This window comes from Cricetulus griseus, chromosome 2 (assembly GCF_003668045.3).
Source record: "Cricetulus griseus strain 17A/GY chromosome 2, alternate assembly CriGri-PICRH-1.0, whole genome shotgun sequence".
NCBI lineage: Eukaryota > Metazoa > Chordata > Mammalia > Rodentia > Cricetidae > Cricetulus > Cricetulus griseus.
Genome location: NC_048595.1, coordinates 8,559,254 through 8,587,226, shown reverse-complemented (window position 1 = coordinate 8,587,226; position 27,973 = coordinate 8,559,254). Strand labels below are relative to the sequence as shown.

General features: G+C 50.0%; 1 protein-coding gene across 5 annotated transcripts; it reads right to left on the bottom strand.

Moving 5' to 3' along the window:
* Window positions 1-93: 93 nt before the first annotated feature.
* Mfn2 (mitofusin 2) lies at window positions 94-27,973 on the bottom strand. Of its 5 annotated transcripts, none has more exons than XM_027398170.2 (20): window positions 27,735-27,973; window positions 27,343-27,389; window positions 26,267-26,406; window positions 20,636-20,814; window positions 17,165-17,300; window positions 15,378-15,540; window positions 14,255-14,379; window positions 12,760-12,868; window positions 12,556-12,663; window positions 11,487-11,640; window positions 10,772-10,839; window positions 10,519-10,640; window positions 8,311-8,437; window positions 7,841-7,945; window positions 7,453-7,555; window positions 6,600-6,820; window positions 5,250-5,405; window positions 3,968-4,164; window positions 2,698-2,832; window positions 94-1,961 (listed from the first exon to the last, which is right to left on the bottom strand). In XM_027398170.2, exons 4-20 carry the CDS (start codon window positions 20,808-20,810, stop codon window positions 1,892-1,894), a joined length of 2,274 nt encoding a protein of 757 aa, XP_027253971.1. In that variant the 5' UTR covers window positions 20,811-20,814; window positions 26,267-26,406; window positions 27,343-27,389; window positions 27,735-27,973; the 3' UTR covers window positions 94-1,891. The 5 variants fall into 5 exon arrangements, with proteins under 5 accessions (XP_027253971.1, XP_027253972.1, XP_027253970.1 ...); XM_027398171.2 differs by having other exon boundaries at window positions 27,355-27,389; XM_027398169.2 differs by lacking the exon at window positions 27,343-27,389.

The following is a 27,973-nucleotide window of genomic DNA, read 5'->3' as shown; positions in this document are numbered from 1 at the left end:
TGGATCTCCTGGCCCTCAGGGGCTGGCCATGCCCTTTTCTTCTCGGACCAACCCACAGACTTTGCAGGGCCACTGCCAGGCAGAGAGGTCACACAGGGTCACAACTGGGGCTTTATTTTAGTTTCCAACACATCAGCAGAGATACAGGTAACTCAGGCAAGTGCATTGCCTCAAATATACCAGAAGCAACTCACTGTGTCAGGAGCCTTGTGCGCCCCAGCAAAGATCACACAACAGTTAGCAGCAAGAAACTAAAGTGCTCCGCTAAACGTCTCAGGTACAGGCTCTCCCTGGTGGTATAAATGGAATTTTTACTTATATAATATAGTTCAAAAGTTCATTCATTACTCAGGGGCTACACTGAAAAAGAGTGTATTCTATTTGTTCCCCCAAAAGAACACAACATTTGTTGGGATCATGTTACGCTGATTTGTCCTGACCCACTTCGAAGTAACCCCTCTGTCCAGCCTGGTAATACACCCACTACTTCTTCCCATTATATGCTGACCTTGACTAAGACGGTCACTGTCACTGCAAACAGGGTAGACTGAGGGGCAAGCAAGCACGCAGACATGGGCAGGAGAGGAGATGGGCACGGGGCACCCAATCAGCAGGAACTTGTCTCCAGGGGAGCTCCTGGCTGTGGGCTTCTGGGAGGGGCTGGAGCAATGGTTTATCTAAGACACTCTCTACCTGGTCTACAAAGGCTTCATCACCCCGAAACTGCTTTTCTAAGACAACCAACCTTGGTGACTGGAATCTTCCTCACTTTGACCAGTAACAATTCCAACATTAAACCATGGGAAATTCAGAGTCAACAGGAGGCTAAGCAAACGGCAGGAGGTTTCAGGAGTAGACTAAGAGGAGGCCTAGGGGTCAGGGAAGTAGGAAAATGGCTGTCAGGCTTCTCATGCTGTTTTGTGGCCAGCTGCAGTCATTGGTACAGTCTAGAGAATGGTGTCCACAGGGAGCTTGCAGCAAGGCGGGGATAAGCAGAAGTTAGGGAAATAAGCTCAAGGGCTTGTGAGCCCTTCAGCGCTAAGTCAGGTAGAGAGATGGAGTCTGTGCCTGCCCTTTCCAGCCACCCCAGGCCACCATCTTCCACCATTCCTCCTGCTACATCCTTTAACCACCTGGCCGAAACTAGCTCTCACTAATAAGCTAGGACTAATAGGCCAAGAGCTGAAGAAAGAGCAAGGACCTCGAGGCAAGTCCCATCTCACCAACTGTCGGCCACCAACAGCATTACCACATCTGACACCTAATCCATATACCTTCTCCTGAGCTCTCCCTCTGCTCTGGCTGGCCGAGCTCCCCAGCTTCTCATACGAGCTGCCCGAGTCTAAAGCCCAGGGTATGTTGAGCCTGGCCACCAAGCACAACTGAAAGACTGCGAGTGGGGAAAAGCGCTAAAGCTGAGGGCCAAGCACAAGAAGCAAGTCCTCTGGGACAAAACTGGCCCTCCCAGCACTATCCTGCATCCTTCCAGTGAGTCCAGTCACCCAATACTGCCTTTCCCTGTAGGTGCTCGGGCTGGAGAAGGTGGGAGTGTCTTCCTGATGCTTGTGAGGCTCCCTCAGTCATTCTGCAAGCTGCTACCCTAAGGAAGACCTTATCAAATGCACAGTGAATTTCAACCAAGTGAACATGATGAGCAGACACGGACATGCGTGACTCCTTGGTGATGAGCTGTCCAATTCTTGTCAGTCACCTTCAGGGTGTGAGCCAGGGGTCTTCCTGCAAGGGTAGGGAGTAACTGGTGCTGAAGGGCTCAAAACAGTACAAGACAGCAGCGGGTGCTTTCCTTCTTCTCTCTGCCATGGCCAAGGACTGGAGCTGATGGGAGGCGCAGCCCTGCCTCTTCTCAGTGCAGGCCCGCCCCAGCTGCCCACTATCTGCTGGGCTGCAGGTATTGGTGTGTGAACATGTTGAGTTCACTGTCCAACCAGCCAGCTTTATTCCTGCGAAGACAAGATGGCTCTATACAGACAGCAGACAATGACAGGTCACACTAACCTTCATTTAACACTCCAACAGCACATTTTCCCACTCTGCAGATGAGGAAAAGGAGGTCACGGCTGATGGGACAGAGCCAGGCTTTTTAAAAAAGAGGTGGGCTGAGACAGAATCTCACTAAGTAGCCCACACTGGCCTGAAACTCACAGCCATCCTCCTGCCTCTTTTATTTTATTTATTTATTTATTTATTTATTTATTTATTTATTTTTTGAGACAGGGTTTCTCTGCGTAACAGGTCTTAGCTGTCCTGAAACTTGATTTGTAGGCCAGGATGACCTCAAACTCACTGAGATCCACCTGCCTCTGCCTCCTAAGTGCTGGGATTAAAGGCGTGGGCCACCATTGCCCGCCAGGTTTTTCTGGTTTTGCTGCAGCCCAGATTCCCAAATCTCTGGAGGCCAGCTTTCTTGGCTGACAGGTGAAGGTTTGTGTGCTATCTCAGCCTGTCTTTGTGGCTACCAGCAGCAACAGACACTGTCCTGAAAGCCCCAGCTGGTAAACAGTGTGGCATCTCTCACACAGGGCAAGGAGAATAAAAGTGCAGCCCACCTGCACCCCAAGTTGCTTCTGGACATTTCCTGTGGCACTCCAGACAAGGGACTTAGCTTCCACGGCCACCAATTTTCTGCAGACGGCAGACAAGCCCCAACTCCCCCAGCTTGGCCACTAGGCCACTCACCTGAGCAATTTGGCTTTGCTCTGAAGTGATTCCAGAGCCTCGACTTTCTTGTTCATGGCAGCAATTTCCTGCTCCAGATTCTCTCGGGTGATATCAACTTGCTGGCACAGATGAGCAAATGTCCCAGACAGTTCCCTAAGGGGACAGAGATGGGATCAACAGGGCAGGTGGTGGTTCAGGCAGGATTCTGCTGGTGGCCACATCCACCCAGAACAGAGCAGCAGCTGAGCCACCCACACCTGCTCTGGCCTGAGGTCCTTCCCATCTCTGCTGAAACCACGAACAGCCCAATGCCCACATCAAAGACCCTGGGCAGGGCCACAGGAGACATCAGTCCAGTGGTGAAGCTAACCAGGATACCAGGGGCCAGGATTCCGACTCCGATGCTCATCAGCTATGGGGCAAGGAAAGGGTTTCACCTCCCTCATCTCCAAGTCCAAGTCTCAGTATCCTCTCGTGCATGTGAGCGAGCGAGCGAGCATGTGCGCTCTCTACCAGCAGAGCTATATGTCCCTAGTCCTATCAAGGAAACATCTAGCACACAGCTACAAGAGTAAAGGGAAAGCTATTGCATAAGGGGCCTGCCGTGCCAATTACAGGACAAACAAACATGTCTGCTCATGTCTGCAATCCTAGGACTCAGGCTGCTGAAGCCAGAAGGTTGCCCTGAGTTTGCAATTAGGCAGTGCAGGGTAGAAAAACTGCCTTCTCCATGCTCCAAGATGGAGCAACCACAGGTACCCCTGACCTACTTGAGGCACTGTAACCAGGCTTTGATTTAGGATGGCATAGCTCATGCCCTTCAAGGCAATCCTTAATTATTTATTTACTTACAGACAGGGTCTTATATAGCCCAGGATGGCCCCAAACCCCCCATACCAATGATCATCCTCCTGCCTCCGTCTCCTGAGTGCTGGGATTATAGGTGTAAGACATCACACCTGGTCTCTACGATAGTGGGGATCAAGCCCAGGGTTTCATGCATGCTGGGCAAGTGCTCTGCCAACTGAGTTCCATTCCAGTCCCAAACAAACCTTTAAAGTCTATGAAGCATGCCCCAGGTCCCTGTTTTCCCATTCCTTCCCCTCTTGTGGCAATGGAGGCCTACCTGACCTCAGCCTTGGACCCGTTATCCTTGGACATAAAGCGGGCACTACACAGTCCTGGAGCCCATGATGCCGAGACCCAGGGGCTCTCAGGTTAGGCTCAAAGGGAGGTGGGGAGAGACCAACTATTGGGGTGTCCTTCCTCAGGTCCTTGGGCTACTCACTGCTGGACTTGGTGGCTGCAGTTAGAGCCAGTATAACTGATAATGAGTTGCAGCTTCTCACTGGCATATTCCACAAACTGGCGCTTGAAGGCCCTCTCCTTGGCCTTGGTGGTCCAGGTCAGCCGCTCATAGACATAGAGAAGCCCATACAGTCCAAATGAGAGGGCAATGAGTCTCCAGCCCACAGCCTTCCACACCTGTAGGAATGCATGATCAATTTGAACAAGGTCTCTGTGACCAGGGAGGCTAAGAGGGCAGGGACTATCTCCATCTGGGAGTGAGGGAAACGCTGCTGGCCACAGGAGATAACTTAGGGTTAGGACCACTGTCCTGATCTAGTGAGAAGTTTGCTTTTTTTAGGGCTCGGGATGGAATACAGGGGCCTAGCACATGTCGGGCAAGCTCTCTGTGTTGAGCTTCAGCTCCAAACAGAGAAGCAGGCTTCTTAAAGAGAAACACACGATCCAAAGCAATAGCTTATTCTAAGAAGCAGAATTCAGAGTCACTCCCCACAGCTGGCTGAAGAGAGTGTAGTTTAGTCATAGCATGGGGCTTGGAGCTCAGGATCAAGACTTTCATGGCATGCATCATCCTGGTTGCATGAACTCTGGCCAGTTTACTTATAAGCTTCTTCAATCACAAAGGAGGTATGTGGTGTAAATTTAACTCCCAGGTTATATATCTAGGTGAACAAGATGCTATAAAAGGGTCTGTCAAGGGTCAGGTCACAGTTCACGACCCTCTTCCAGGTCACTATCTATGGAAAGAGCTGAAGGATGCAATTCTCAGTCTCAGGGGAGGGGCCTCAGTGGATCCACGTTGTACGACATGTTCGAAAAGCGACTCCTGACAGTTACCCTTTGCCACTACTCTGCCTCGCCACAGTCTACAAGGGCATGAGAGCTTGCCAACACCACCAGGGAGATCTCAAACATGAGGGACCATGGCTTCACAGTGTCCTGAGTCACAACAAGGTGAGCTCCACAGAAACCAGAGGACACTCAGCTGCCCCTTGGGGTTTGGTTCAAGGGTCAGGTGGGCTCCTTCTTAACCTTTAGTTGTTCCCTGTTGTTTACTTATTATGGGGGGGAAGGGTTCAAACTAGCGGTGTGTTTCTGCAAGCTATCTTCAGGAAATGGGAACATCCTGTTAGCTGTGTGATGCCTCAGTGGAACATGTGTGTGAAAGGGCTCCGGACACACAGCTCCCCAAGGTAGAAAACCCTCACTGAGCCCCAGGCCCCTCCCTTGCCCCTCCCCCTCCCTGAGCAGGTGTCACTGACCACTCCTCCGACCACGAGAATGCCCATGGAGGTCCTGGATGTCAGAGAGGCCAGGCCGGTAACCATGGAGACCATAAGCTCCTCCTGTGTGAGGGAGCCCTGTGGCAAGGGGGGCATACTGGGGTTGGCAGGTGTCAGAGGTATGGGCCGCTGCACCTGATGAGAGAGATGACAAAGGAACGACAAGACTGTTACAAGACTGTCCTTCAAGCAACCCTCAATGACCCTCAAGACTACATGAGGCAGGACAGGGACTCAGCAGTTCTTCAATTCCCAACAGGCAGAAGAGGGAAAGTGACCTTTGTGCGCACCACAGTGGGGTATTTGCTTCCTAAGAGACCGGCTAGCCCAATGTGAGCACGTGACAGCCATGGGCTGGGGCTGTAAGCCCTGGCTTGTGCCAGCACAGGACCTGTACTAAAAGCAGTGATTCAAGCATGGATGTGAGTGTGTGTGTGTGTGTGTGTGTGTGTGTGTGTGTGTGTGTGCATCTCTCTGTGTATGTGTGTGCGCGCGCACATCTCTCTGTGTGTGTGTGGGTGTGGGGGGGTGTCTCCATGCATCCACACGCAGACACCAGAGCAGAGTGTTAGATGCCCTCCCTCACCGCTTCCTGCTGTAAGACTGGTCTCTCAATGAACTGGAGGCTCTGTCTCCTCCAGGCTGATAAGTTAACTCTGGAGGAGGAGTAAGTGCTTGCATCCACTGAACCTTCTCCTGAGTCCCTAATGCACTTTTTATTCTAAAATTTAAAGTCCTGATGTGTATTTTTAATATAGGCTTTATTTCATTTTGTATGTATGAATGTTTTGCTTGCATGTATGTTTGTGTACCTTATATGTGCCTGGTGTATGTGAAGGTCAAGAGGGCACTGGATGCCTTGGAACTAGAGTTAAAGACAGTTGTGAACCATCATATAGGTGCTAAGGAGATAATCTGGATCCTCTGGAAGAATAAGTACTCTAAACTGCTAAGCCATCTCTCCAGCTCCTAATGTATTTTTATTCTAAAATATTTTTAATTTTTTTCACTAAATCTTAAAGTGGTTGTGCCCTGCCCCATGCAGCATTAAGGATCAAATCCAAAGCCTCCTGAATACAAGGCGCACACCTTTCCACGGAGCCACACCCCAGCCTCCAAGTGGTCTGTGTTGAAGATCACACCCTTGGAAGCACTAGAAAACCCTCTGAATTTGTAATTAGGACAAGACCAGCTTGGCCACAATGCCAACCAGTGACAGAATAGCACACTGCCATGGCCGTCTGCCTTAGGGACCCCACTAGTAGGCTGATACATGTATCTGGTGGCAAGATGATCTCCCATGATGCCCTAGGGAAAGAAGCTTCTTGCCTGATCGCTGTAGCCCATCAAGGCCCGGCGGCAGTTCTTGGGGCCCAGGAACCTGTTCACCAGCATTGTCCACCCAAGGGAGAAGTGGAACTCGATGTCCTCCTGAAAGTCAGCACACAGCTTGTCACAGTTCAGGTCATAGCTGAGGGAGAAGCACTGGCGAGGGACCAGCATGTCCATCTGATTCCGCACAGACACAGGAAGAAGGGGCTTCAAGCCATCTGTCAAGGGAACAAGCGGGGAGAGAATGCATCAGCTCAGGCTCGCGCCACTCCAGTGCCCACCCTCAGGCACAGTCCATCCTAGCTGCTGGGGATGCTGCAGCTCTGTGCAGAAACAACGCCCAGGTGGTCAGCCAGTGGGACTGGCTGGCAGGTCACCTTCCCAAACCTGCCATCGGTCTTGCCAAAGTCTCAGCTTGTGTACTGTCCCACATGGCTACCCAAGTTCATACAGAATGAGCTCAGGACACCAGAACCCGAAGGTAATAAGTTCAATCACCACCAAAGGTAACAGGTAAGGGAAGGCCATCCTAGTTGATTTATTATTTTGATTGTGTGTGTGTGTGTGTGTGTGTGTGTGTGTGTGTGTGTGTGTGTGTGTGCGTGCGCTCATGGGTGCAGGTGCATATATGGAGGTCAGGGGCACAGGATCTCCTGGATGGATCTGAAGTTCAGGCCGCTGTGATCCTCCTGACATGGGCTCTGGCTCTGAGAACCAAACTCAGGTCCTCTGCCAGAGCTGTGCGCACTCTTCACACACTGAGCTCTCTCTCCAGCCCCATCTTACTTTAGATTAGCCTCATCTTGGATAGGGCAGCTCCACAGATCCCAAGGCCCCTTGTGGCACTAACCTATCATGTCCTGCTGCATAGTCTGCAGGGAACTGGTGATGGCTGTGGAGCAGCGGTCAGACATGTTCCGGCCCAGGCCTTCCTCTATATGGCGATGCAGCTCCTGCCTCCAGAAAAGAGAGAGTAAGAGAAGAGGCCCCACCATCAGGAGTCTCGGATGGCAATGCAGTTCCTGCCTCCAGAAAAGAGAGGGTAAGATAGGAGGCCCCACCATCAGGAGTCTTGGGGATTTAGGCAGACCGCCAGCTGACCAAGGAGGCAGAGGAAGCTTGGGTCTCATGTCCCTGATCCACTCAGGGACCCTCAGACAGACCAACTAAGGCTGAGTTGCTGTCTACAAGGTCTCTGCCTAAAGGCCTCTGCCAAGAGCACACAGTGCTTCACTCACATTCTTATAAACCTTGAGGACGACTGGGGATGGGTGGAAGTCCATCTGGTATTCATCAACCAGCACAGAGAGGCGTCTGATCTCTTCAGCCATGGCTGTGGACACCTGCAGCCAAGGGAGGGCCCTGTGAGCATCAGGACTGTGCTTTGCTTTGGCAGGAGAGGCTGCAGTGAATGAGCGGCTCGCCTGCCCCCACACCCAGGAGGCTGCAGTGAATGGCTCGCCTGTCCCCACACAAAGCGGCTCCTCTTGATTTGAAGCTTCAGAGGCGGAAGAAAACGGGCAACCAAAATGGCCCTGGAAGAAGGCCCAGGGGAAACTATATTCTTGAATCGGGGCCACAGAGAGCTTCCCAGAAAGCCGAGGAAGCCCTGGGAGGAGACGCTTTGCTTTCAGCATCTGCTGCCACTGAACTTGACTTTGACTCTTGAGCACGGATCTCCCCACAGAACCGTCTCTTCACTTCTCACCTGCCTTTCCACTTCCTCTGTAATTTGCTTAATTCTCAGTTTATAGTCTTGAGCCAAGAGCTCCAGCTGCTTGTCAATGAATCTCAGCCGGTCTTGCCGCTCTTCCCGCATCTCCAGACAGTAAACCCTGAAAGAAAAAAGTACTGCTCAGAAACCCATGCCCCCACATGACTAAGCAGAGGAGCCAAGGGAAGCTCACCTAGGCTACACCTATCCTGCCTGGACAGGGTGTCTGAAGAGAGGTGGCTAGAGAGGTTTAGAAACAGTTCTGCTAAATAATATGGGGGAGGGAGGTACTTCACAAGTTAGCAACATGACTTAGTGGGTCAAATGCTTGCTGTGCGAGCCTAACGCCTTGAATTCAGTCCCTAAGACCCAGATAAAGGCAGAAGGAGAGATCTGATTCCACAAGCTGTCCTCTGACTTCTACATGTGAGCTGTGCCACAACAGTGTGAAAAAAACATTTTCTTTTTTCAACACAGGGTTTCTTTGTGTAGCCCTGGCTGTCTGCTTTGTAGACCAGGCTGGCCTTGAACTCACAGAGATCCACCTGCACCTGCCTCTGCCTCCCATATAAACTATAAACTATAAACTTTAATTCCGAGTGATGGAATTAAAGGCTTAGCTGCTGCCACCACTGTCCAGTTCAGTGTGAAATTAAAAACAAAACAAAACAAAACAAAAAAACACAACAACAACAAAAGAATGTTCTGCTGGTCCAGTAATTGGGAAATGAAATTAAAGAAAGCAACTAGCAGATCACCTGGAGAAAATGCCTGTGTCTCAAGATGTGGTGAGAGCTACAGGAACAGGAGGTCTTCCAAGCAGGCACAGTAGACGGATGCTCTGCAGAGCTCCCATGACAAGCTGAGTAACAGTGGGTCGGACACCTGCTCAGTTCCCAGCACCCACGGCAAGCATCCCCACAAGAACAAAGGGGGAAACCAGGCTGAGTGTCAACACAGGCAATTCCATGCCTGAACATGTGTGGCACGTGCCCAGCAGCCACAGTCTCTTCATGTTTTCCTCCAGAAGCACTTTTTTGTTGTTTGTTTTTGATTGTTTTTTTTTGTTTGTTTGTTTGTTTGTTTTGAGACAGGGTTTTTCTGTATTGCTTTGGAGGTTGTCCTGGAACTCACTCTGTAAACCAGGCTGGCATCAAACTCACAGAGATCCACCTGCCTCTATCTCCCAAGTGCTGGGATTAAAGCGTGCGCCACCAACGCCTGGCGAGAAGCACTTTTAATTTTGGGTCATAGAACCACACAAACTCACCATCACCCATGAGGAGTGGGTGGGACCACAGAATCAAGGTTACTTAACTCCTTTTCTGTTCTGTTTTAACTCAGGGGCAATACTGTGAATTGTCTGTATAAGAGTCCCTGTGCTTTTTTACATTTTAAATTTCTCAAATATATTTTTTTTTAAAGACAGGATCTCATGTATCCTAAGCTGGCCTCAAACTTCCTATATACCCAAGAATGCTGAACTTCTGATCATCCTGCCTCCACCTCTAGAATGCTGGGATTAGAGGCTGTCACTCCTATAGCCAAGCCAGTGTACCTGCATGTGTGCACAAGTGTGTGCTGGGGGCTGAGCTTAGGGCTCCTACATGCTTGGTAAACACTGCTAATTGGGCACATCTCCAGCGCCCACCATGTTTTGAAAACTGCCACACACTTTTAGTCCCTGCATTCATGCGGCAGGGACAGGCAGATCTCTGAGTTCAAAGCCAGCTGGTCTACATTTCAAGCTCTGGGCTAGCTAAAGATGCATAGTTAAAACCCTGTCTCAACAACAACAACAAAAAGGTAGGTTTAGGCTGGATATGGTATGTTTGAGTGGGGCACTGAAGTTCAAGACTAACCTGGACTACATAGCAAGAATATGTTCAAACAAACAACAAAAACCCCACAAACAAAATAAAAAACCTCGGCTAGAGCTTCAGTAGTCAAATGCTTTTCTAACTGGTGCAAGCCCTCCACTCTGAACCCCGTACCACTGAAAATTAAGAACAAAGGTGTCAGACACCAAGTGGCCCTCCAGGCCAGGGTGTCTGTGTGGCTCTACTACACAGGCTTTGGTGTGAGCCCATGGACTCAGCTCAACATTAAGGATCTGATCATAAAGATATTAGCTGCCCAAAGCAAAATACAGAGAACCATAATTTCCTAGCATTCCCTGGGCTTTAGACTCAGAGCTCTCACCGCTGCTCCTGAGCCGCAATGTGCAGGGAATCCATGATGAGACGAACAGCCTCTGCAATCTGCTTGGCCCGGACTGTGTGCTGCTCAAATTTGGTCTTTACTGCAGACTGGGAAATGCATTCCTGGAACAGACAGAGCACCGAGTGGGAGCCAGCACCTCCAAGGGCTAGGCTGTCCATGGCTTTCATAGCCAGGGACAGGCTAGAGAGAGCCTGAAGGGCAGAATCACCACCTACCAGAATCCAAGACTTACCTCGAATCGCCTCTCAAAATTCTGAAACTCAAACATCCTCACTTGAAATCCTTCTGCAAGAGCGCCCCCTAGGAGGATGGCAGTGTTAAGTGAGGAAACAGCTGCACAGACAAAAACGGGGAAAGCTGCTCTCTAGGTTACTTTTCTTTTTCTTTTTTTAATTTATTTTATCTAACTTCATTTTATGTGCATTGGTGTGAAGGTGTCAGATCTCCTGGAACTGGAGTTACAGGCAGTTGTGAGCTGCCGTGTGGGTGCTGGGAATTGAACCTGAGTCCTCTGGAAGAGAAGAGCAGCTGGTGCTCTTAACCACTGAGCCCTCTCTAGGATACTCTTCTAACCCTGCAACCAAAACACCTAACAAAAAACAAGGGAGGGAGGCAGGCTTGCTCTGGCCCCCAGCCTAAGGGGACACAGTAGGTCATGGCAGGCAAGGAATAGCAGCAGGAACTCGAGTTTGCTTGCCCAGACCTCACTGGGCAAAGAAATGGAAGGAATGGTGTGCTCTGCTGCAGCTCCATTCAGGGTGAGTCATCCCACCTTAGGGAGTCCTCTCTGGAAATGCCTTCAAAGACATGCCCAGAGGCATCTCCTAGGTGATTCTAAGGAGCGAGGACCTCCTGCAGGCTCTGCTCACTACCTCCCTGCCAGACCACAGACCCAGACTCTACATTTTGAATACCCATAAAAAGGAGCCATCAGCTCTCATGGTTACCTCCTTCTGGCATGCCCTGGGCTTTCTGGACCCTGGCACTGAGCACCTCCTTGGCAGATACGAAGAAAATCCTGTCCCCAGCCTGAGCTCGATCCACCACGCCCAGCTCGTCCACCAGAAAAGCAGTGCAGCGTTCCATGTGCTGGCGCCGTACCTGGGCCCAGACAGACAGGTGTGCGTGAGCAGGGCAGAGGTGGGGAAACCCCATCCACAGGGCTCAACAGGCCAAAGGGATAAACGTTTACACAATGAAGGTCACCCACCACCTCTGCTCTAGAGCCACCAGTCTCCCTAGCTCCTGTCTGGGGCTCCTGAGACACAGAACAGACCCCAGTCTGCCTCAGGTCCAAGTTTGCCTACTATTGTTCTTTGGTGGAGCCACCACCAGTCTCCCTAGCTCCTCTCTAGGACTCCTGAGGCCCCAGTCTGCCTCAAGTCGAAGTCTGCCTAGTATTGTTCTTTGTGTTCCAGAAGGGAAGGAGCCTAAACCTGGCTCTACTTGGAAAGGCCACGCCTCCCAGGACCTTGGTTTAGAAAACAATAGGTACCCCTAGAGAGTCCCAGCCCCCAGGTAGGACTTAAAGAGTTAAGAGCCTCCACAGGCCCCATCCCCACTCCCCCACACCCACACCCACGCCCACCCACGCCCACCCGTCAAGTTGTGAGCAGATCCCACTCCCTCAGGTGTGGAGACAGGATTACAACCAAAGCTCCACTGTAGAGCCTCAGCAGCATTTGGACTCACAAATCCCTTTTCTTTTATTTCACACAAAATCGGAGCTGGGAATTGTCCTAAGAACCACCTATCCCTCATTCTCTTTAAGCTTCCTTCCCAAATGTCTTCCTAAAGTCTGTTTCTGTATGTACTGAGCTTGTGTGAACCTAAGTTACTGGCCCAAGCGAACAGAAAAACAAAGACAAAACAAGCATGGCAGGGATGCTCTTTTGACCTAGGAGAAATCGAGGAAAAGAAAGAAAGTGACTGGGAGGGGACAGGGACGGAAAGCAGACCTGAGTGGTTAGTATTCATGGCTCTTGGCAGCCTCCAAACTGCCAGAGATACACCCACCTCCTCCATGTACTCAGGCTCCGAGGCGGACGCGTCCCAGCGGTTGTTCAGGATGAAGATGTTAGGCCGGGAGAGCCTCTCGCTCACTTTGTGGAAGAACTGCTTCTCCTAAACAAGGGTGTGATGGAGGAGGGCTCCTGTCAGTTGAAGCCCCACTAGCTGTCCTACCCAGCAGGCCCAGGGACAAGGTGGAGGAAGAGTTACCGTCTGCATCAGTGTGGACTCTGAGTTGGCCACCAACACAAACACATCAGCATCCAGGCAAAACTTATCAATCCAGCTGTCCAGCTCTGTGGTGACATCAATCCCAGGGCTGGTGATGACAGGTGTAAATTAGTATGGTCAGGCATAGGGCATGGGCCCCAGTGTGAACAGCCCTGGGACTTGCAGGATGGCCAGGCAAAGGAAGGGAGGAGGGGGCTAAGCCCACCCTCACTGGGATCTTCATTTCCCCTTCCCTGCCCTTCCAGATCATTGAAGAATTTGGAGGCTTTTTTTTTTTTTTTAGCACCTATCACTTTTTTTGTTTGGTTGTTTTTTTGAAATAGGGTTTCTCTATGTAGCCCTGGCTGTCCTGGAACTCACTCTGTAGAGTGTTGGAATTAAAGACATGTGCCAACACCGCCCAGCAGCACCTATTACTTTTATAAAAACATACTATCTTGTAGTTTTCAGTTAGAGATATACAACTGAAGTCAGGTTTTGAATTTCTTTTTTCTTTTTCTTTTTTTTTTTTTAAGATTTATTTATTATGTATACAGTATTCTGCCTGCCTGCATGCCAGAAGAGGGTGCCAGATCTCATTACAGATGGCTGTGAGCCACCATGTGGTCGCTGGAAATTGAACTCAGAACCTCTGGAAGCACAGTCAGTGCTTTTAACCCCTGAGCCATCTCTCCAGCCCCAGAATTTCTTCCTTTTTTTTCAGTTGAGACAGGGTCTCATGTAGCAGAGACTGATCTTGAACTCCTGATCCTCCTGCCTCCAACTCTCTAGAGATGTGATTACAGGCATGCACTACTATGTCCGACTTTCAAGTTTGTATTTGAGTCCGGGTCAAGGTCATTGTATTGTATTTTTTGGTGTAGGTCTAACATGTCCAAAAGGAAGGGCAAAGCATTCCTTCAAGAGGAACAAAATGACCACATATGCTACCAACACACATACTAACTATTCTGAACCACCAGCTTTCCCAGAGCCAATGTCTAAAGGCCCAGTCTGCCACGGGCATTTCAGACAAAGAGAAATAGAATGATCAAACAGGTCCTAAGCTATTGCAGGCTATGCTCTACACAGTATTGTATTTTGGCTTCCAGAGGAAAGGAACTAAGGAAGCAAAGAGCCTAACTAAGTCTGCTTGCACATGTCTGCCAAGGACTGTTTCATAGAACAAGTGCCTCTGAAGCCCTGAACTAGCTTGAACTGGCAGAACCCAAACACAGTGACTCCCCCACTTCTCAGCACCCCTATCTCTCAAACAACCTACCCATGGGACATCTGCAGGGCTCTGATGCCAATAGGCATGATAACCAACCAGCCCCTGGAAGAAATCCAAGGGGCAGAAGGATTCGGGTCGGATGTTTGAAAGGCATCAGTACTTAAACAAAGAGAGAGAGGACACAGGGACCTTCGACCTGAATCACCCAGAAATGGAGTTGGTACCCTCAGACTGAGCTTCTAGGAGTCACTCCCCTCTCACCTGTCCATCAGCACGAGGTCATCCTTCAGAAGTGGACACTTGGAGTTGGGCCACATCACACTCACCAGGCTGCCTGCATGCAGCTGCTCGTCCTGATGGAGGGCATGGGCCAGCTGGTTCACAGTCTGATGGTGGAGAAGGAAATAAATATCAGCCAAGATGTGCCATCAGCTGGGAGATCTCCCGCGCAACCTGCTGCAACACAGCAGCCTAGGATGGCTGACCAACTGACTACCCCTTTTCCTTAAAAAAGAAAGAAAATTAGATTCAAGGGCTGAAGAGATGACTCAGAGATTAAGAGCACTGACTGCTCTTCCAGAGAACTTGGGTTCATTTCCCAGTGCCTACACAGCAGCTCACAACTGTAACTCCAGTTTCAGAGGATCTGATGCCCTCCTGGATAGACTCTGTGTGCACCAGGCACCTATGTGGTACTCAGACATACAAGCAGGCAGACACATACACACATAAAATAAGAAAACGTTTAAAAGATTCATTAATTTTTATCTATGTGCATGTGTGTATATAGGTGTCCACAAAGCCAGACAAGGGTGTTGGATCCTCTGGCGCTGGAGTTACAGGAGGATATGAGGCACCTGACAGTGCTGGGAACTGAACTCATGTCCTCTGAAAGAGCAGCAAGAACTCTTAGCTGAGGAGCCATCTCTCAGCACCCCTTTGTCATTGCACTCCCCTCTTTAAGCCTCTTTCTCAAACATAACCTTGAAGCCATTTATTCTGCAATGATTAATTCTCTATGAATCAAAATGCACACCTGGTTCCAAGCAGAGCACAGCTGCCTCTCAGGAAATGAAAATGCAGCAGCTGCTGGCTGCTTCCTGAGAATCCCAGAGCAACCTCAGGAACCACTCCCTGCTGGCAAGCCCTGGAGAACACGTGTGCTCTCCTCCCTGCTTAGGGCGCAGGCCAGCCAGCTCAGCCTCTCGCCCTCAACAGTGCTAACAGTGGTGCTCCCTTTGCTGCCCCCCCACACTCTCCCAATCCTCCACCAAGTTCATGAGCATGGCGGTCCAGTGAGCCCTGTGACACTGGTGTGCTAGTGTTCAAGTCCAGACTGCACCCACTGGTTCCCAAGGCAGAGAGCTGGCTGGCCAGCACCCACCTTGACGCTCTTCTTCTCTTCCGAGCCCTCAGTGAGGAGGAAGGCCTCGTGGCCATCTGTGCCCTCTACCCGCAGGAAGCAATTGGTGGTGTGGCCAATCCCGGACGGCAGAACTTTGTCCCAGAGCATGGCATTGATCACAGTGCTCTTCCCATTGCTCGTCCTAGGAGAAAACAACAGTGAGGCCATGAACAATTACACAGTCTGGGCTGTCATACTGTAGTGGCCAGCCTAGGCTCCAGAGTCTGATTCTCTGCCATGTCAACACCAATGATGTCAGAGAGGAAGACGGACATCTTGCCTTCAACATGGCAAGAGCAGCTATTTGTGCAGGACAGTGCTCTTGACTGGACTGTCTGACTGTACACTGTATGAACTAGACATACAGGACCCACAGGAAAGTGACTGCTCAATTTGCCAAAACAAGATAACAGTCCTTCAGGGTTCCTGCTTCATGGAAGAGTCTGCCAGACATTCTACAGGACACAGAAAAAAATAACTAACAAACTGCCAATACAGGTGGACAGTTTAAAATTTCCTGCTTCGCTGAGAGGACTGCCAGACACACTATGGCCTATGGACTAAACTTGGATGCTCTAATGTTACAGAGAAACTTTGGGTGACTGTCCAGACAGCAAGAGGTCTCTGTCAATTCTAGAGTTTACATATTATCCTTTTGAGGTCTTTGATGAAGTTGAAGACAGTTATGGTTATGGTTTTCTTAGTAAAAGGCAAGTTACATATAAGACTCACAAAGATAAGATAGATGACAATATGTTTTCTTTAAATTTTGCCAAATGTTAATGGACTAAATATTGTTAACTACAGTTCTTACTTGATAACTGTTTTGTTATATATAATTTTACTATGTTAAAGTTAAAACCCTTCTTTTTATTTAGACAGAAAAGAGGAGATGATGGGGGATGTCCTTCTGTATATATGTTTCTCTTATTGGTTGATGAATAAACACTGTTTGGCCAATGAGGCAGGAAGACAGGCGGGGCTAGGAGACGAGAATTCTAAGAAAGGTAGGCAGGGGGAGCCTCCAGAACAGTCACCATGTAGGCCACCAAAGGAGTAACAGGTACTGACCCTTCTCCGATAAGATAAGACCATGTGGAAATAAATACTTAGATTAATAGAAATGGGTTAATAATTAAGACAGAGCTAGAAGAAGCCTAAACCATCAGCCAATAGTTTTATAATTAATATATTATCTGTGTGCTTATTTGGGGCTGAAGAGGCAGTGGACCTAGGTGGGGCAAGAGAACCATCAGCAACATAAGGGTCCACGTGTGTGGCATCCAGGGCAGTGACTTCTCAATCAATTCTAGGCTTCCTGGTCAGGATAAGTATAATCAAATCCCAGCACTGGGAGGCTGAGGCAGGATGACCACAGCAGCAGGTCTGAGGCCAGAATACTGGTTGCCACGAGCTGGGTAGAGTGGAAAGTCACTGTTTACTAGGGACAACTTCCACCCCACATGATGAAAAGTTCTGGGGACTAGCTGCAGAGCAGCACCAGCATCTCTCCAGGGACACACCCTTTCTAATGGTTCATCCAGGGCTGGGCACAGATGGGTGACAGACACAGAGTCAGCATGTGTGAAGCCCTGGCTCCCAAAAGGAGCACAAGGACTCAGGCACGCCAGCCACTGCTGTCCAGCGGAGAAGACCTCTCTCCACACCTGCATCCACCCCACCCCCACCACAGCCCCACCCCACCCCCACCCCACCCCAGCCCCAGGCCACAAAACGAGAAGCAGGGAGGACTTCCAAGTACTCACCGGCCAAAAAAAGCCACCTTCATGTGTCGCCTGGCCAGGACCTCGCTGATGCCCCTGACTTTGGACAGGTACCCTTTGACGTCCAGGACCTGCTCTTCTGTAGTAACTGGGTCCAGCTCTGCATTCCTGTGAGTGTCTGCAGGGAAGATGACAGCAGTCACTGCATGGTCAGAAAGCTCCAGAGTCACAGCCTCCCTCTCCAACACAAGACCACCTCTGCGGACTCCCTGCTCTCCCAGACTCCCTACTGTAGTCCTACTGTGTGGCAGTTTTGAACAGACTGGGGAGCAAGACTGACAGGGTCCCCCCATCTTCTTTCATAAGAACAGCTGTATCTACTTCCCAAGGTGTCTAAAAATGAAATGAATTCAAATGCAAAGTGCTGAGTGAGTACCTGAACACTTGACTCTTTATGTCAGTATTTTTTCTTTAATAGAGAAATCTCTCTCTCTCTCTCTCTCTCTCTCTCTCTCTCTCTCTCTCTCTCTCTCTCTCTCTCTGTGTGTGTGTGTGTGTGTGTGTGTGTGTGTTGGGGGGGGCTGTTTGAGACAGGGTTTCTCTGTGTAACAGTCCTGGCTGTCCTGACATCTACTTTGTAGACCAGGCTGGCCTCGAACTCACAGAGACCCACCTGCTTCTGTCTCCTTACTGCTGGTATTAAAGGTGTAAGTCGCCATGCCTGGCCTTGCCAGCTCCCACTTTTAACTCCACCACACCATCTCCCCAAACTCACCAGCCTCCTGTCCCTCGAGGCTTTGCTTGCTGCTACCTGCCCCAATTGACCTGAGGAAGTAATGACTGGGTCTCACGCCTGAGTGTGTCTGTGCATTCACAGTACGCTGTACTTCTCCCCAGTGTAACTGGCTAGCTCACCTGCCTGTGTTAGCTCCCATGTGATGGCTGGACCAGCAGATTCACCATCACTGGCTGAGTGAATGGATGCTTAGAGGACTGTGTTGCTTTTCCCCAGTGCCCTTGACAGGCAGATGGGTGAAAAAAAAAAAAAAAAAGTCATTATAGAAGATGGAACTGAGCAAGACCCAGCCTCACCCTTCTACCACTAAGTGCTTCAACTCTCTGGCAAGCAGTTGTGTGTTTGGGCTTGCAGCAAACTCTTGCAAATGACCGGACTGGCTGGTCCCAGCCCTAAGAACACTCCCTAAAGCATCTGGAATATGCCAAGTGGCATGTCAGAGACTACCTAGTGAATTTTCCCTCTAATGAGTGCCATGAAAGGAAGTGACCCAGTCAACATGCCCCCCCAACCCAGCCAGCAGTCACCCCACCCCAGATGCATCAACATTCCTCCCTTAAATGGGCACATGGGCATGACTTTTGCAGTGCCTCATAGGAGGAAGCTGTCTCTCAGGCACGTGGCTCCACAGAACAACAAGCGCTTGCAGGCTGACTAGCTCTCATTATTTGCCTGGGTGGGAAACCTCCTCTCCCCTGACCAGAGCAATCCCAAACACAGCTCCAACATTCAGTCTCTTTCCTTCCATGTGGTCAATAAACAAAAGCCTCCTATTTTCACAAAAGAACACATCAAAGAGCTGTGACAGGGCACCTTCCTGAAACACCTGCCTGTCCACAACATCACATGAGTGAGTGACTCAAGGCAGAGGCCAGTCAGGCTCTGGGAAGGCAACAGCCTGTTCCCCACCTCTGCACACCGAGGCCCAGCTCAGGGAAGGCAGAGCAGAGCTACCGCTAATAAACAGGCTGTGATTGGCAATCCTTTCAGTCTCCATCACACCCTAAGATTCAGGGCCAAACATCCAACTACCCAGGTATCATTGCTTCCTCAAGCCCCATACACAGGGCAGGGCACAGGTAGGTTAGCAAAACTGGACATGGTCCTTGTCTTTATCGGGGCCTCATGTACCGGCTAGCCCAAGTCAGACAATGAGCAGGCCAGAGAGACGGTCCACTGAGTTAGGAGTAGTGTCACTTGTCCATCCCCTTCCTCCCCACCCCCCACACCACTGGGTCTGCCAGCTTCCGAAGGTAAAGCTGAAGATGCTGAGTCTCTCATGACCCCCCCCCCCAACAACTTCACACACAAGGAAACCAAGCACAGAGAAGACTCAGCACCTGAGTCTCCACAGACAAGCTCCAGGCCAGTAGCTGGTCACCCTTTAGAAGGAGCCTGATAGCTAGTGGCTGGAAGTGCCCCCAGACAGAGAGGGGGCTGGGAAGCAGTCCTCCACTGACAGAGGCTGTGCTCAAATTAGTAACTGGAGAAAAGACACAGCGACATGAGTTTCCTACTTGCACTTCCAACACCAATCTAAAAATACCAAACAGGGCACCCTGTCCAAAATAATCAACATCCAGCAGTGTTTGGTGCTGTGACAGCCAGAACCAAGCCAAATAAAACACATGGGTTGTGGCATTAGAGACACCTGGGTACAGCCAGCTCATCCCTCTGACACTAAGGCATCAGATAACTCTCAAACCTTAGTCTACTTGCCTTTTGGCTTTTCTGTTTGGTAGGCTTTAGGAGACAAGGTTTCACAAAGCTCAAGTTGACCTCAAACTCACTAGCAGTCAAGACCTTAAACTCTTGCTCCTACCACTGCAATCTTCCAAGTGCTGGGATTACAGGCATGTACCATATACCTATGCATGTGCTGGAGATGGAACACAGGCTTTGTGTAATGTAAGCCAGGCTTTACCAACAGAGCAATCACCATACCACACCTCCTGCCTGCTTGCCTTTCTGATGGGGTAAGATTCACCTACCCAAGCCGGGCGGTGGTGGCGCACGCCTTTAATCCCAGTACTCCAGAGGCAGAGGCAGGTGAATCTCTGTGAGTTCGAGGCCAGACTGGTCTACAGAGCAAGTTCCAGGACAGCCTCCAAAGCCACAGAGAAACCCTGTCTCGAAAAACCAAAAAGATTCACTTACCCTCTGGGAGGCAGAGGCAGGTGGATTTCTGAGTTTGAGGCCAGCCTGGTCTACAAAGTGATTTCTGAGTTTGAGGCCAGCCTGGTCTACAAAGTGAGTTCCAAAACAATCAGAGCTACATAGAGAAACGCTGTCTCAAAAAGAAAACAAAATAAAAAACAACAACAAAAACCTCCTTCAAGGGCTGGAGAGATGGCTCAGAGGTTAAGAGCACTGGCTGCTCTTCCAGAGGTCCTGAGTTCAATTCCCAGCAACCACATGGTGGCTCACAACCATCTATAATGAGATCAGGTGCCCTCTTCTGGCATGCAGGCATACATAATATATATATTATATATATAATAAATAAATCTTTTAAAAAAAAAACAAAAACAAAACAAAAACCCTTCAAATGAAGCCCGTGGAATCCCTAAGGTAATAGTTCACCCTGATCTTCCTGGTACTCAGGGCCCACAGGGATCCAAGCAGAGCACAGGTGAGGGCAATGGCACACTTGGGCTTGTGTTTCCCTAGAGCAGGCCTACTTGGGATCCCCAAATCCTGCTACTCAAATTTCTCACCTTCCAGAAAGCTGGCGCTCTCTTGAATGTAGGCCCCCAGCTGCTCAAAAATGCCATTGATCTTCTTCTTGGCAGTAACGAAGTGCTTGAGTGGGGAAGCATTCACCTCAGCCATGTGTCGCTTATCCTTCTTGACAGTGACGATGGAGTTGCATCGAGAGAAGAGCAGGGACATCTCGCTGCAAGAGAACCAAGGCTGTATTGTATAGGCACGTCCATGTTGGGCCATGCTGCTTCGGTACAGACATGGGACAAGAACCGGGACCACCAAGAATATGGGGTACTCTGGACTCACTCAGGAGAAGCAAGATCCCAACAGCCTAAACAGGAAGGGAGTTCTTGGCTCACTTGGGCCCATCCCGTGTCACACTGTGTGGGTTCACAGATGCCTGGTTGCAGAGCCCTGAGTTCAGGCTTGGTGCTGGCAATCCCTGCCTTGCCTGTTCAACACTGACTAGCACCTCAGAGAGAGGGGAGAAGTCTTGGGATCGCACAGTCACACACACAGGAATCCTCAGGTAGAGAAAAAAAATTGGACCTATTTCCTCAACACCATCAGCCCAAAGGAGCATCAGACAGTGAAAGCCAAGTGCGTTCAAGGTCAGGATTACCCATACCCTTCCATGGCCACTTTGTGGTCCTCATTCCTAACAGGGTTTGTTAGTTTGCTTGCTTATGGAGTAGAGACAAGCACGAGTGACCCTCAAGAGAGAGAGAGATCTACTTCTAAAACTTAGGGAAAAAAAATGGAATGTACTGTGGCAGGCATGGAAGCACATGCCTGTGATTCTAGCATTTGGAAGCTGGAGACAAGATCAAGAGTTCAGGGCTGGCTATGACTACACAGTGAGTTTAAGGCCAGCCAGGGCTACATAAGACCCTGTCTCAAATAAACAAATAAATGACAACAAAAGCCTATCAGGCTCTGCTATGATAGTGTACGGCAGAAGCCTATTTGGAAATGAAAGGTAAAGCCCTGTACTGTTTTGTGATAACACGGGGCATTTTGCTCTCTGCTAGTCTATCTTTGCTTGTCTTTTTGTTAGTCTCACATATCTTCACAGAAGCCACAACACTTGACTGCAACGCCTTAGACATCTTACATCAAATGTCAAAATGTATACTAATGTCTCTCCCAGGTGTGGCTGGCCCCCAAGTGGAGCCCTGGAAGGTCCTACTTAGAGTTCCAACCATGGAAAGAGCTGCTTCCCCAGCAGAGCCCACAGAGACCTTGCTTGGAACATAAAAGGAAAATGGGGCTCGAGGATGAGGGGAGTGTGTGCAGCTGTGTGGCTGTCTGGTCCTGTCATTCTGTGTACGGCCACCCTACCCATGGCGCCTGCTGCCAAGCCTCCAGCCCATCAGCACTTGTTCATGGTTGAACACACAAGATAACCCAACAATGGTGTCAAAAGCTGCAACACAGGTCCTGAGCAGGAAGAGCAGCCAGAAAAAAAGCACAAGAAGCCTGACTGCTAAAACTGGGTTTTTGAGAAGGGCCAACATCAAGGTAGGCAAAAAGACAGGTCCAGGAATGGGGACCAACATATGTTGCTCAAATCAACAAACCCTGTTGCATGTTACAGATTCTACAGGACCAGGGGAAGGAAGTGAGCACACTGCTGTTTCTACCTTCTCCTTCTTTCTTCAGGGTATATGGTGATGATGTGTATAGTGGTGGTGGGGTGTGTGTGTGGTGGTGTGTGGTGTGTGTGGTGTGAGGTGTGTGTTGTGGTGTGAGGTGGTGTGTGTGGTGTGTGTTGTGGTGTGTATGGTGTGTGTGGTGGGTGAGGTGGTGTGTGTGGTGTGAGGTGTGTGTTGTGGTGTGTGGTGTGTGTGGTGTGTGAGGTGGTGTGTGTGGTGTGTGGTGTGAGGTGTGTGTGGTGGTGTGTGTGTGGTGTGTGGTGTGTGGTGTGAGGTGTGTGGTGTGAGGTGTGTGGTGTGAGGTGTGTGGTGTGAGGTGTGTGGTGTGTGAGGTGGTATGTGTGGTGTGTGGTGTGAGGTGTGTGGTGTGAGGTGTGTGGTGTGAGGTGTGTGGTGTGAGGTGTGTGTGTGTGTGTGGTGTGAGGTGTGTGGTGTGAGGTGTGTGGTGTGAGGTGTGTGGTGTGAGGTGTGTGGTGTGTGTGTGTGGTGTGTGGTGTGAGGTGTGTGGTGTGTGAGGTGGTGTGTGTGGTGTGTGGTGTGAGGTGTGTGGTGTGTGTGGTGGTATGTGGTGTGTGGTGGTGTGTGTGGTGGGTGGTGTGTGTGGTGTGTGGTGTGTGTTGGTGTGTGGTGTGTGTGGTGTGTGAGGTGTGTGGTGTGTGTGTGTGGTGTGTGTGTGTGTGGTGTGTGGTGTGTGTTGGTGTGTGTGGTGTGTGTGGTGTGTGTGGTGTGTGGTGTGTGTTGGTGTGTGTGGTGTGTGTGGTGTGTGTGGTGTGTGGTGTGTGTTGGTGTGTGTGGTGGTAGTCATAGTGCTGGTGAGACAGGGTCATGGAGGTCTTGAACTTTCCATCCTCCTGCTCTCTCTCTCAAGGGCTGCGATTATGGGCGTGTACCACCACACCCCACTTCTGAGATGAACTTTCTCAACTAGAAAAGACAAGGGAGATCCCAGAATGGGCACTGGAAATAAAATAATTCAACAAAGCAAAGGAAGAGTGCGTGAAGTTAGTTATGCGGTAGGGTGGGCAGAAGACGAGAACAAGGAAGGGACAGAGAAGGAGAAAGAGTGTAGGATGGGGTAAGGTTGCACAGGACAAAGATTTTGAAATCAGCACAAAGTGAGAGTCCCTGTGTTCTTCCTGCACAAACCAAGCCAGGTATTACACTTTGGAACCCTGGTTTCTTCACATTCAACAAATCAGAAATGGAGTAAGTTGTCAGATGACTAAAGATGATAGCATAAGCAACATGCTCAGCAGAGTCAAGGCTCAAAGGCAGAGTGTAGCTCATGGTCGCAAACAATTGTAAACTACAGCCAGATCACAAGACTCTCCCCACGGCCACCCAGCAACCCAGCCTAGGATGCTGGGAGTAACACTGGTGAGTAACCCTACCAGCACATCCTGTACTCTCCGACCCGCTACCATGGAAATGGAGTAAACAGGTCAGCTGGAAGAGATAAGCAGTGCCCAGCCCACAGTGATTTGCTTGAAGGAAGAAAGTTCCTTTATAGCTGAGCTCTTAGAAGTGGGTGCTTCCAAGCTGCTGATCCTTGTCTTCAAGCCCAAAGAATATAAACCAAGAGCTGTCGGTGTTCAGTAAATGCAAGACTCCAGGGCATACACACTAGTAAAACCAAGTGGCTGCAAACCTCCAAGGGCCTGCTGCGTGTTCACCTGGCCAGGAGCTGCCCTGACCTCACACCTGTGGCTATGCGCCCTAGCCCTGCAGAAACCTACCACAGCTGGCTCCAAGCTCAGATTTCTCTGGCTCTGCTAATCCCCAGATGGAGTGTCTGCATCTGACCTTGCTTTCTGTCTAGAAACCACTCTCCTTTTCTGTTCATTTTGCATAGGCTCACTTTCCTTCTAGACATAACTCAAAGTCACCCACACACAGAGGACACAACCTTACCAAATTTTTAGTCTGAATTGTTTTTAAAAATCACACCGTGTCTCTACCCAGGTGCTGAGTTCTAGAAACCTTCCTCATCCACAGCTGTGAGACGCACAGGCTGTGCTAGTGAATACCGCCCAGGGAAACCATCTAAAACCTTCCATCCCTAAATACCCAAATCCACTTTTTCCTGAGAAGCAATTTGAAGCTAAGCATTTGGAGCTCAGCCAGTCAAGAGAGATGAGCAAATATTTCAGATTCTGAAATTTAACCCAAAGAGCAAACTGCACATGTCTATGTGCACAAAAGGACTAAATTTGTAAATACATGCCCAAAAGCCCCCAAAGAACCCCTGCTATCTGGGGCTTTTCCTGCCAGTGAGGTGGCGGGAGGAGGCTGAGTTCCTGTCCCTCTTCTGGAAAGCCCTGATAGGCCTCCCCTTACCACAGGGCTCACTGCAGGCATGTGGGGCCTGTCCCCTAAGTACAACTGGGCCAGAGGGTCCAGTTCCAATATCAGTTTCACTAGCTTAGTTATACCAAATGGCACACTCTGAACTTTTGTTAACAGCCTCAAAGTACTTCAGATTTTGGAGCACTTAACAGTAGCATTTCCCAAAGACTGACCCCCCCCAGAACTCCAATTGTATCCAATAGACCATGTTAAAAAAAAAAAAAAAAAAAAACACTATACAGTCAAAACATTTCTGTGCACATGAATGCAGCAGAGGCCTGGGCAGGAGGGCAGACTTAAACTCAGCCTCACTGCAATTGATTGGCAACAACAATTTGCTTGGAGAAGACACTTCTTTTTTGTTTTTGTTTTTTGTTTTTTGTTTTTTGGAGACAGGGTTTCTCTGTGGCTTTGGAGCCTATCCTGGAACTCGCTCTGTAGACCAAGCTTGTCTCGAACTCACAGAGATCCACCTGCCTCTGCCTCCCAAGTGCTGAGATTAAAGGCGTGCGCCACCAATGCCCGGCGAGAAGACACTTCTTAACAGCATGGTGGCACACAGTGTACTCCTAGCACTTGGGAGGTGGAGGCAGGAGAATCACCAGTTCAAGGCTGGGATGGAGAGATGGCTCCACCACTGGTAAAAGTTCTTGTTGCCTAACACCCTAAATCCAATATCTGAACCCACATGGTAGAGGGAACAAATTCCCACAGGTTGTCCTCTGACCTCCACATGTGCACTGGGACGTACATGCACACTAAATAAATAAATCTGAGGAAAAGAGCACGAAAAAGGAGCTTAAGGTCATCCTCAGTTAAGCAGGGAGTTCAAGGCCAACCTGTTCATGTGGCCCTACCTTTCTCAAAAGAAAGCAGGGAGGGATGGGGTGAGTAGAAACTTCTAACAGGCTTTAAAACTCTAAGGCTCACACTTTAGGGAAAGACTCATTATCTGACAGACTTCTCCCACCCCCAGAAGTTGCAAAAGCCCAGTAATAGCATATTAATTTAAATCAGAAACAAACCCAACTCTGAATAAAAGCCAGGATTAGCACTTGAAGGCCATCAGAAGCTTTGCCTCAACCCAGGCTATTAGTGGGGAAGTATTAGGTGTTTGCACAGCAGCAGCAAAATTCAGTGCAAGGTGTTTGGATCCGAGGTGCAATTCTGAATCCACACCACCTCCTTACCCAGTTTTATGTACAGCAACTCCTAGCAGAGAAAATAAAATGGGTCCAGAGATCGTCTGCTGACAAAACTGGAGCAGAGGAGAAGCTGAGAAATTGAAACAAAAGAGTACACAGGGTAACGGACAGAGCCAACTCTTAGAGCCATGATAAGGAGCCAACCTCTGCCAAGCAGAGACAGAGAAGAGCCAACACAGAGAGGAACAAACAAGGGAAAGAGACTAATGCTTCAGGGACCCCAGGAGATAGATCCCAGCAATGTTCTCACCTGTCAACTAGTGAAGTGCCACAGAAGCAGAAAGGAGAAACAGCAGCTTCTTCCAACACAAGTTGGAAGCCATCAGCTCTGTGCTCCAGGATCCCATCCAAGAGACCTGCCACCCGAGAGCCAGCAGAACACGCTCTTTCACTCTCGAGCCAGGCCCTGGTGCCCCAAACCACAGCTTCCACTTACTTTTTAGCTGGTAAGAGACCTTCACAGGGTGGGCGTCCTGGACATGGCTGGAGTCAAAAAGATGAAATGAACTTGAGGTCTCCTCTGTGTTGATTCAGGTCCAGGTTGGCCACTGATGGTGTTGACTCCACCTGTCCCCACTTTTGGAAAGCAAAAGGGAGAGGTCAATAGGCAACCAGGAAGAAAAAATGCCACCTGATGTGCAAAGCATGTCTAATCAAGTATTAAAGCCAAACTAACTCATCCCTGAGGGAAGCTTACTCACTGAGGTACTTCAGGAGCAGGTGAGGAAGGGTGTGTGTGTGTGTGGGGGGGTGGAGACAAGGAACACAAAGCACAGGCATGCACAAACACACTGTTAGCCATGTGCTAGTGCAAGGCGCCAATGAGGTCCTCGAAAAGGCACATCCAGAGGAGAGAGGAGGGAGACAACCAGGACAAGGCCCGGCCTTGAGGACCTGGAAACTGTCAACTAGCAGTGGGAGGGGTGTGGAAAGGAAGAGAGCAGACCTGATCGAAAGCCTGTCTATCCCAGCTGCTACAAAGTAATCTGTTCCATTCACAAGTCTATAGAATCAACTTGCACTTAAGAGTAAGTGGGAACACCAGTGGTGATGGCCCATGCCTTTAACCCAAGCACTTGGGAGACAGATGGATCTCTGTGAGTTGAATGCCAGCCTGGTCTACAGAGTGAGCTCCAGGACAGACAAGGCTACAGAGAGAAACCCTGGGGGGGGGGGGGGAAGCAAGTGAGAAGATATATATAGTCAAGTGGCCAAGCTAGAGACCAAGATACACTAACTGTGCCTCCAGAGCTCACTTGTGTTTTCCAACATAAGACAAGAAGGGGAAAATCAAGAATCCTTTTCTGGAAGTAGGCAGAGATGACTGGGAAAGTAAACAAACAGGGTGAGAGAGGAGTATTACAAGCAGCTTTGCCTTTCTGCACCCAAACAGCTATCTTTTTCAGTATTTTCTGAGGCCTTCAATGTGCTAGGTGCTAGGTGCTAGGGTCAGGGACGGGTAAGAATAGCTCCAACCATCGAGGGTCTTAACCGTGCAATGAGAAGTCATACAAGTAAAAGGACCTCCACCATAAACGGAGTAGGCAGTGAACTGGGTCCTGAAAAAAAAAAAAAAAAAGAATGCTGGCAAAAAGAAAACAGAAAAGTATAGGATGAAAACTGGGAAAGGGTCAGGGGTCAGGAATGTGACCACAGGGCAGGGAAGACCGGGGTGCCGGGAGCTTCGAGGAGCCCACCTCCCAGTCCTGGGTCCTGCGGCCCGCCCCCTCTTCAGAGCCGAGGAGGGCTCGGCGGCGAGGCCGGGGCAGGGGAACGCCCGTGTGACCCGAGCCTGAGCCCGAGCCCCAGGGGCCCCAGCGTCCCGGCGTCCTAAGCTGGGCGGCTCAGGACTCTCCCGGCGGGGGCCTGCCGGTTCCACCACCCCGGCGCGCTCGCCCTCTCACCTTCACCTTCCCGGCCTCGCGGCGGCCATCACACCCACGACGTCACTAGCTGTCGCCACACCAAGAGAAGAGGGAGGGGAGGGGACTGCGCTCGTCACTCGCTCCACCGCAGCCCAGATGAGCCGATGGCCCAGAAGCTCAGTCACTTCATCCCCACCACTCTAGCGCGGCAGCGTCCAGAGGGTCCACGCTCCAAAAGGTGCCTCCGCGTGCCTGATAACCGTCCCGCGTCCTATGCA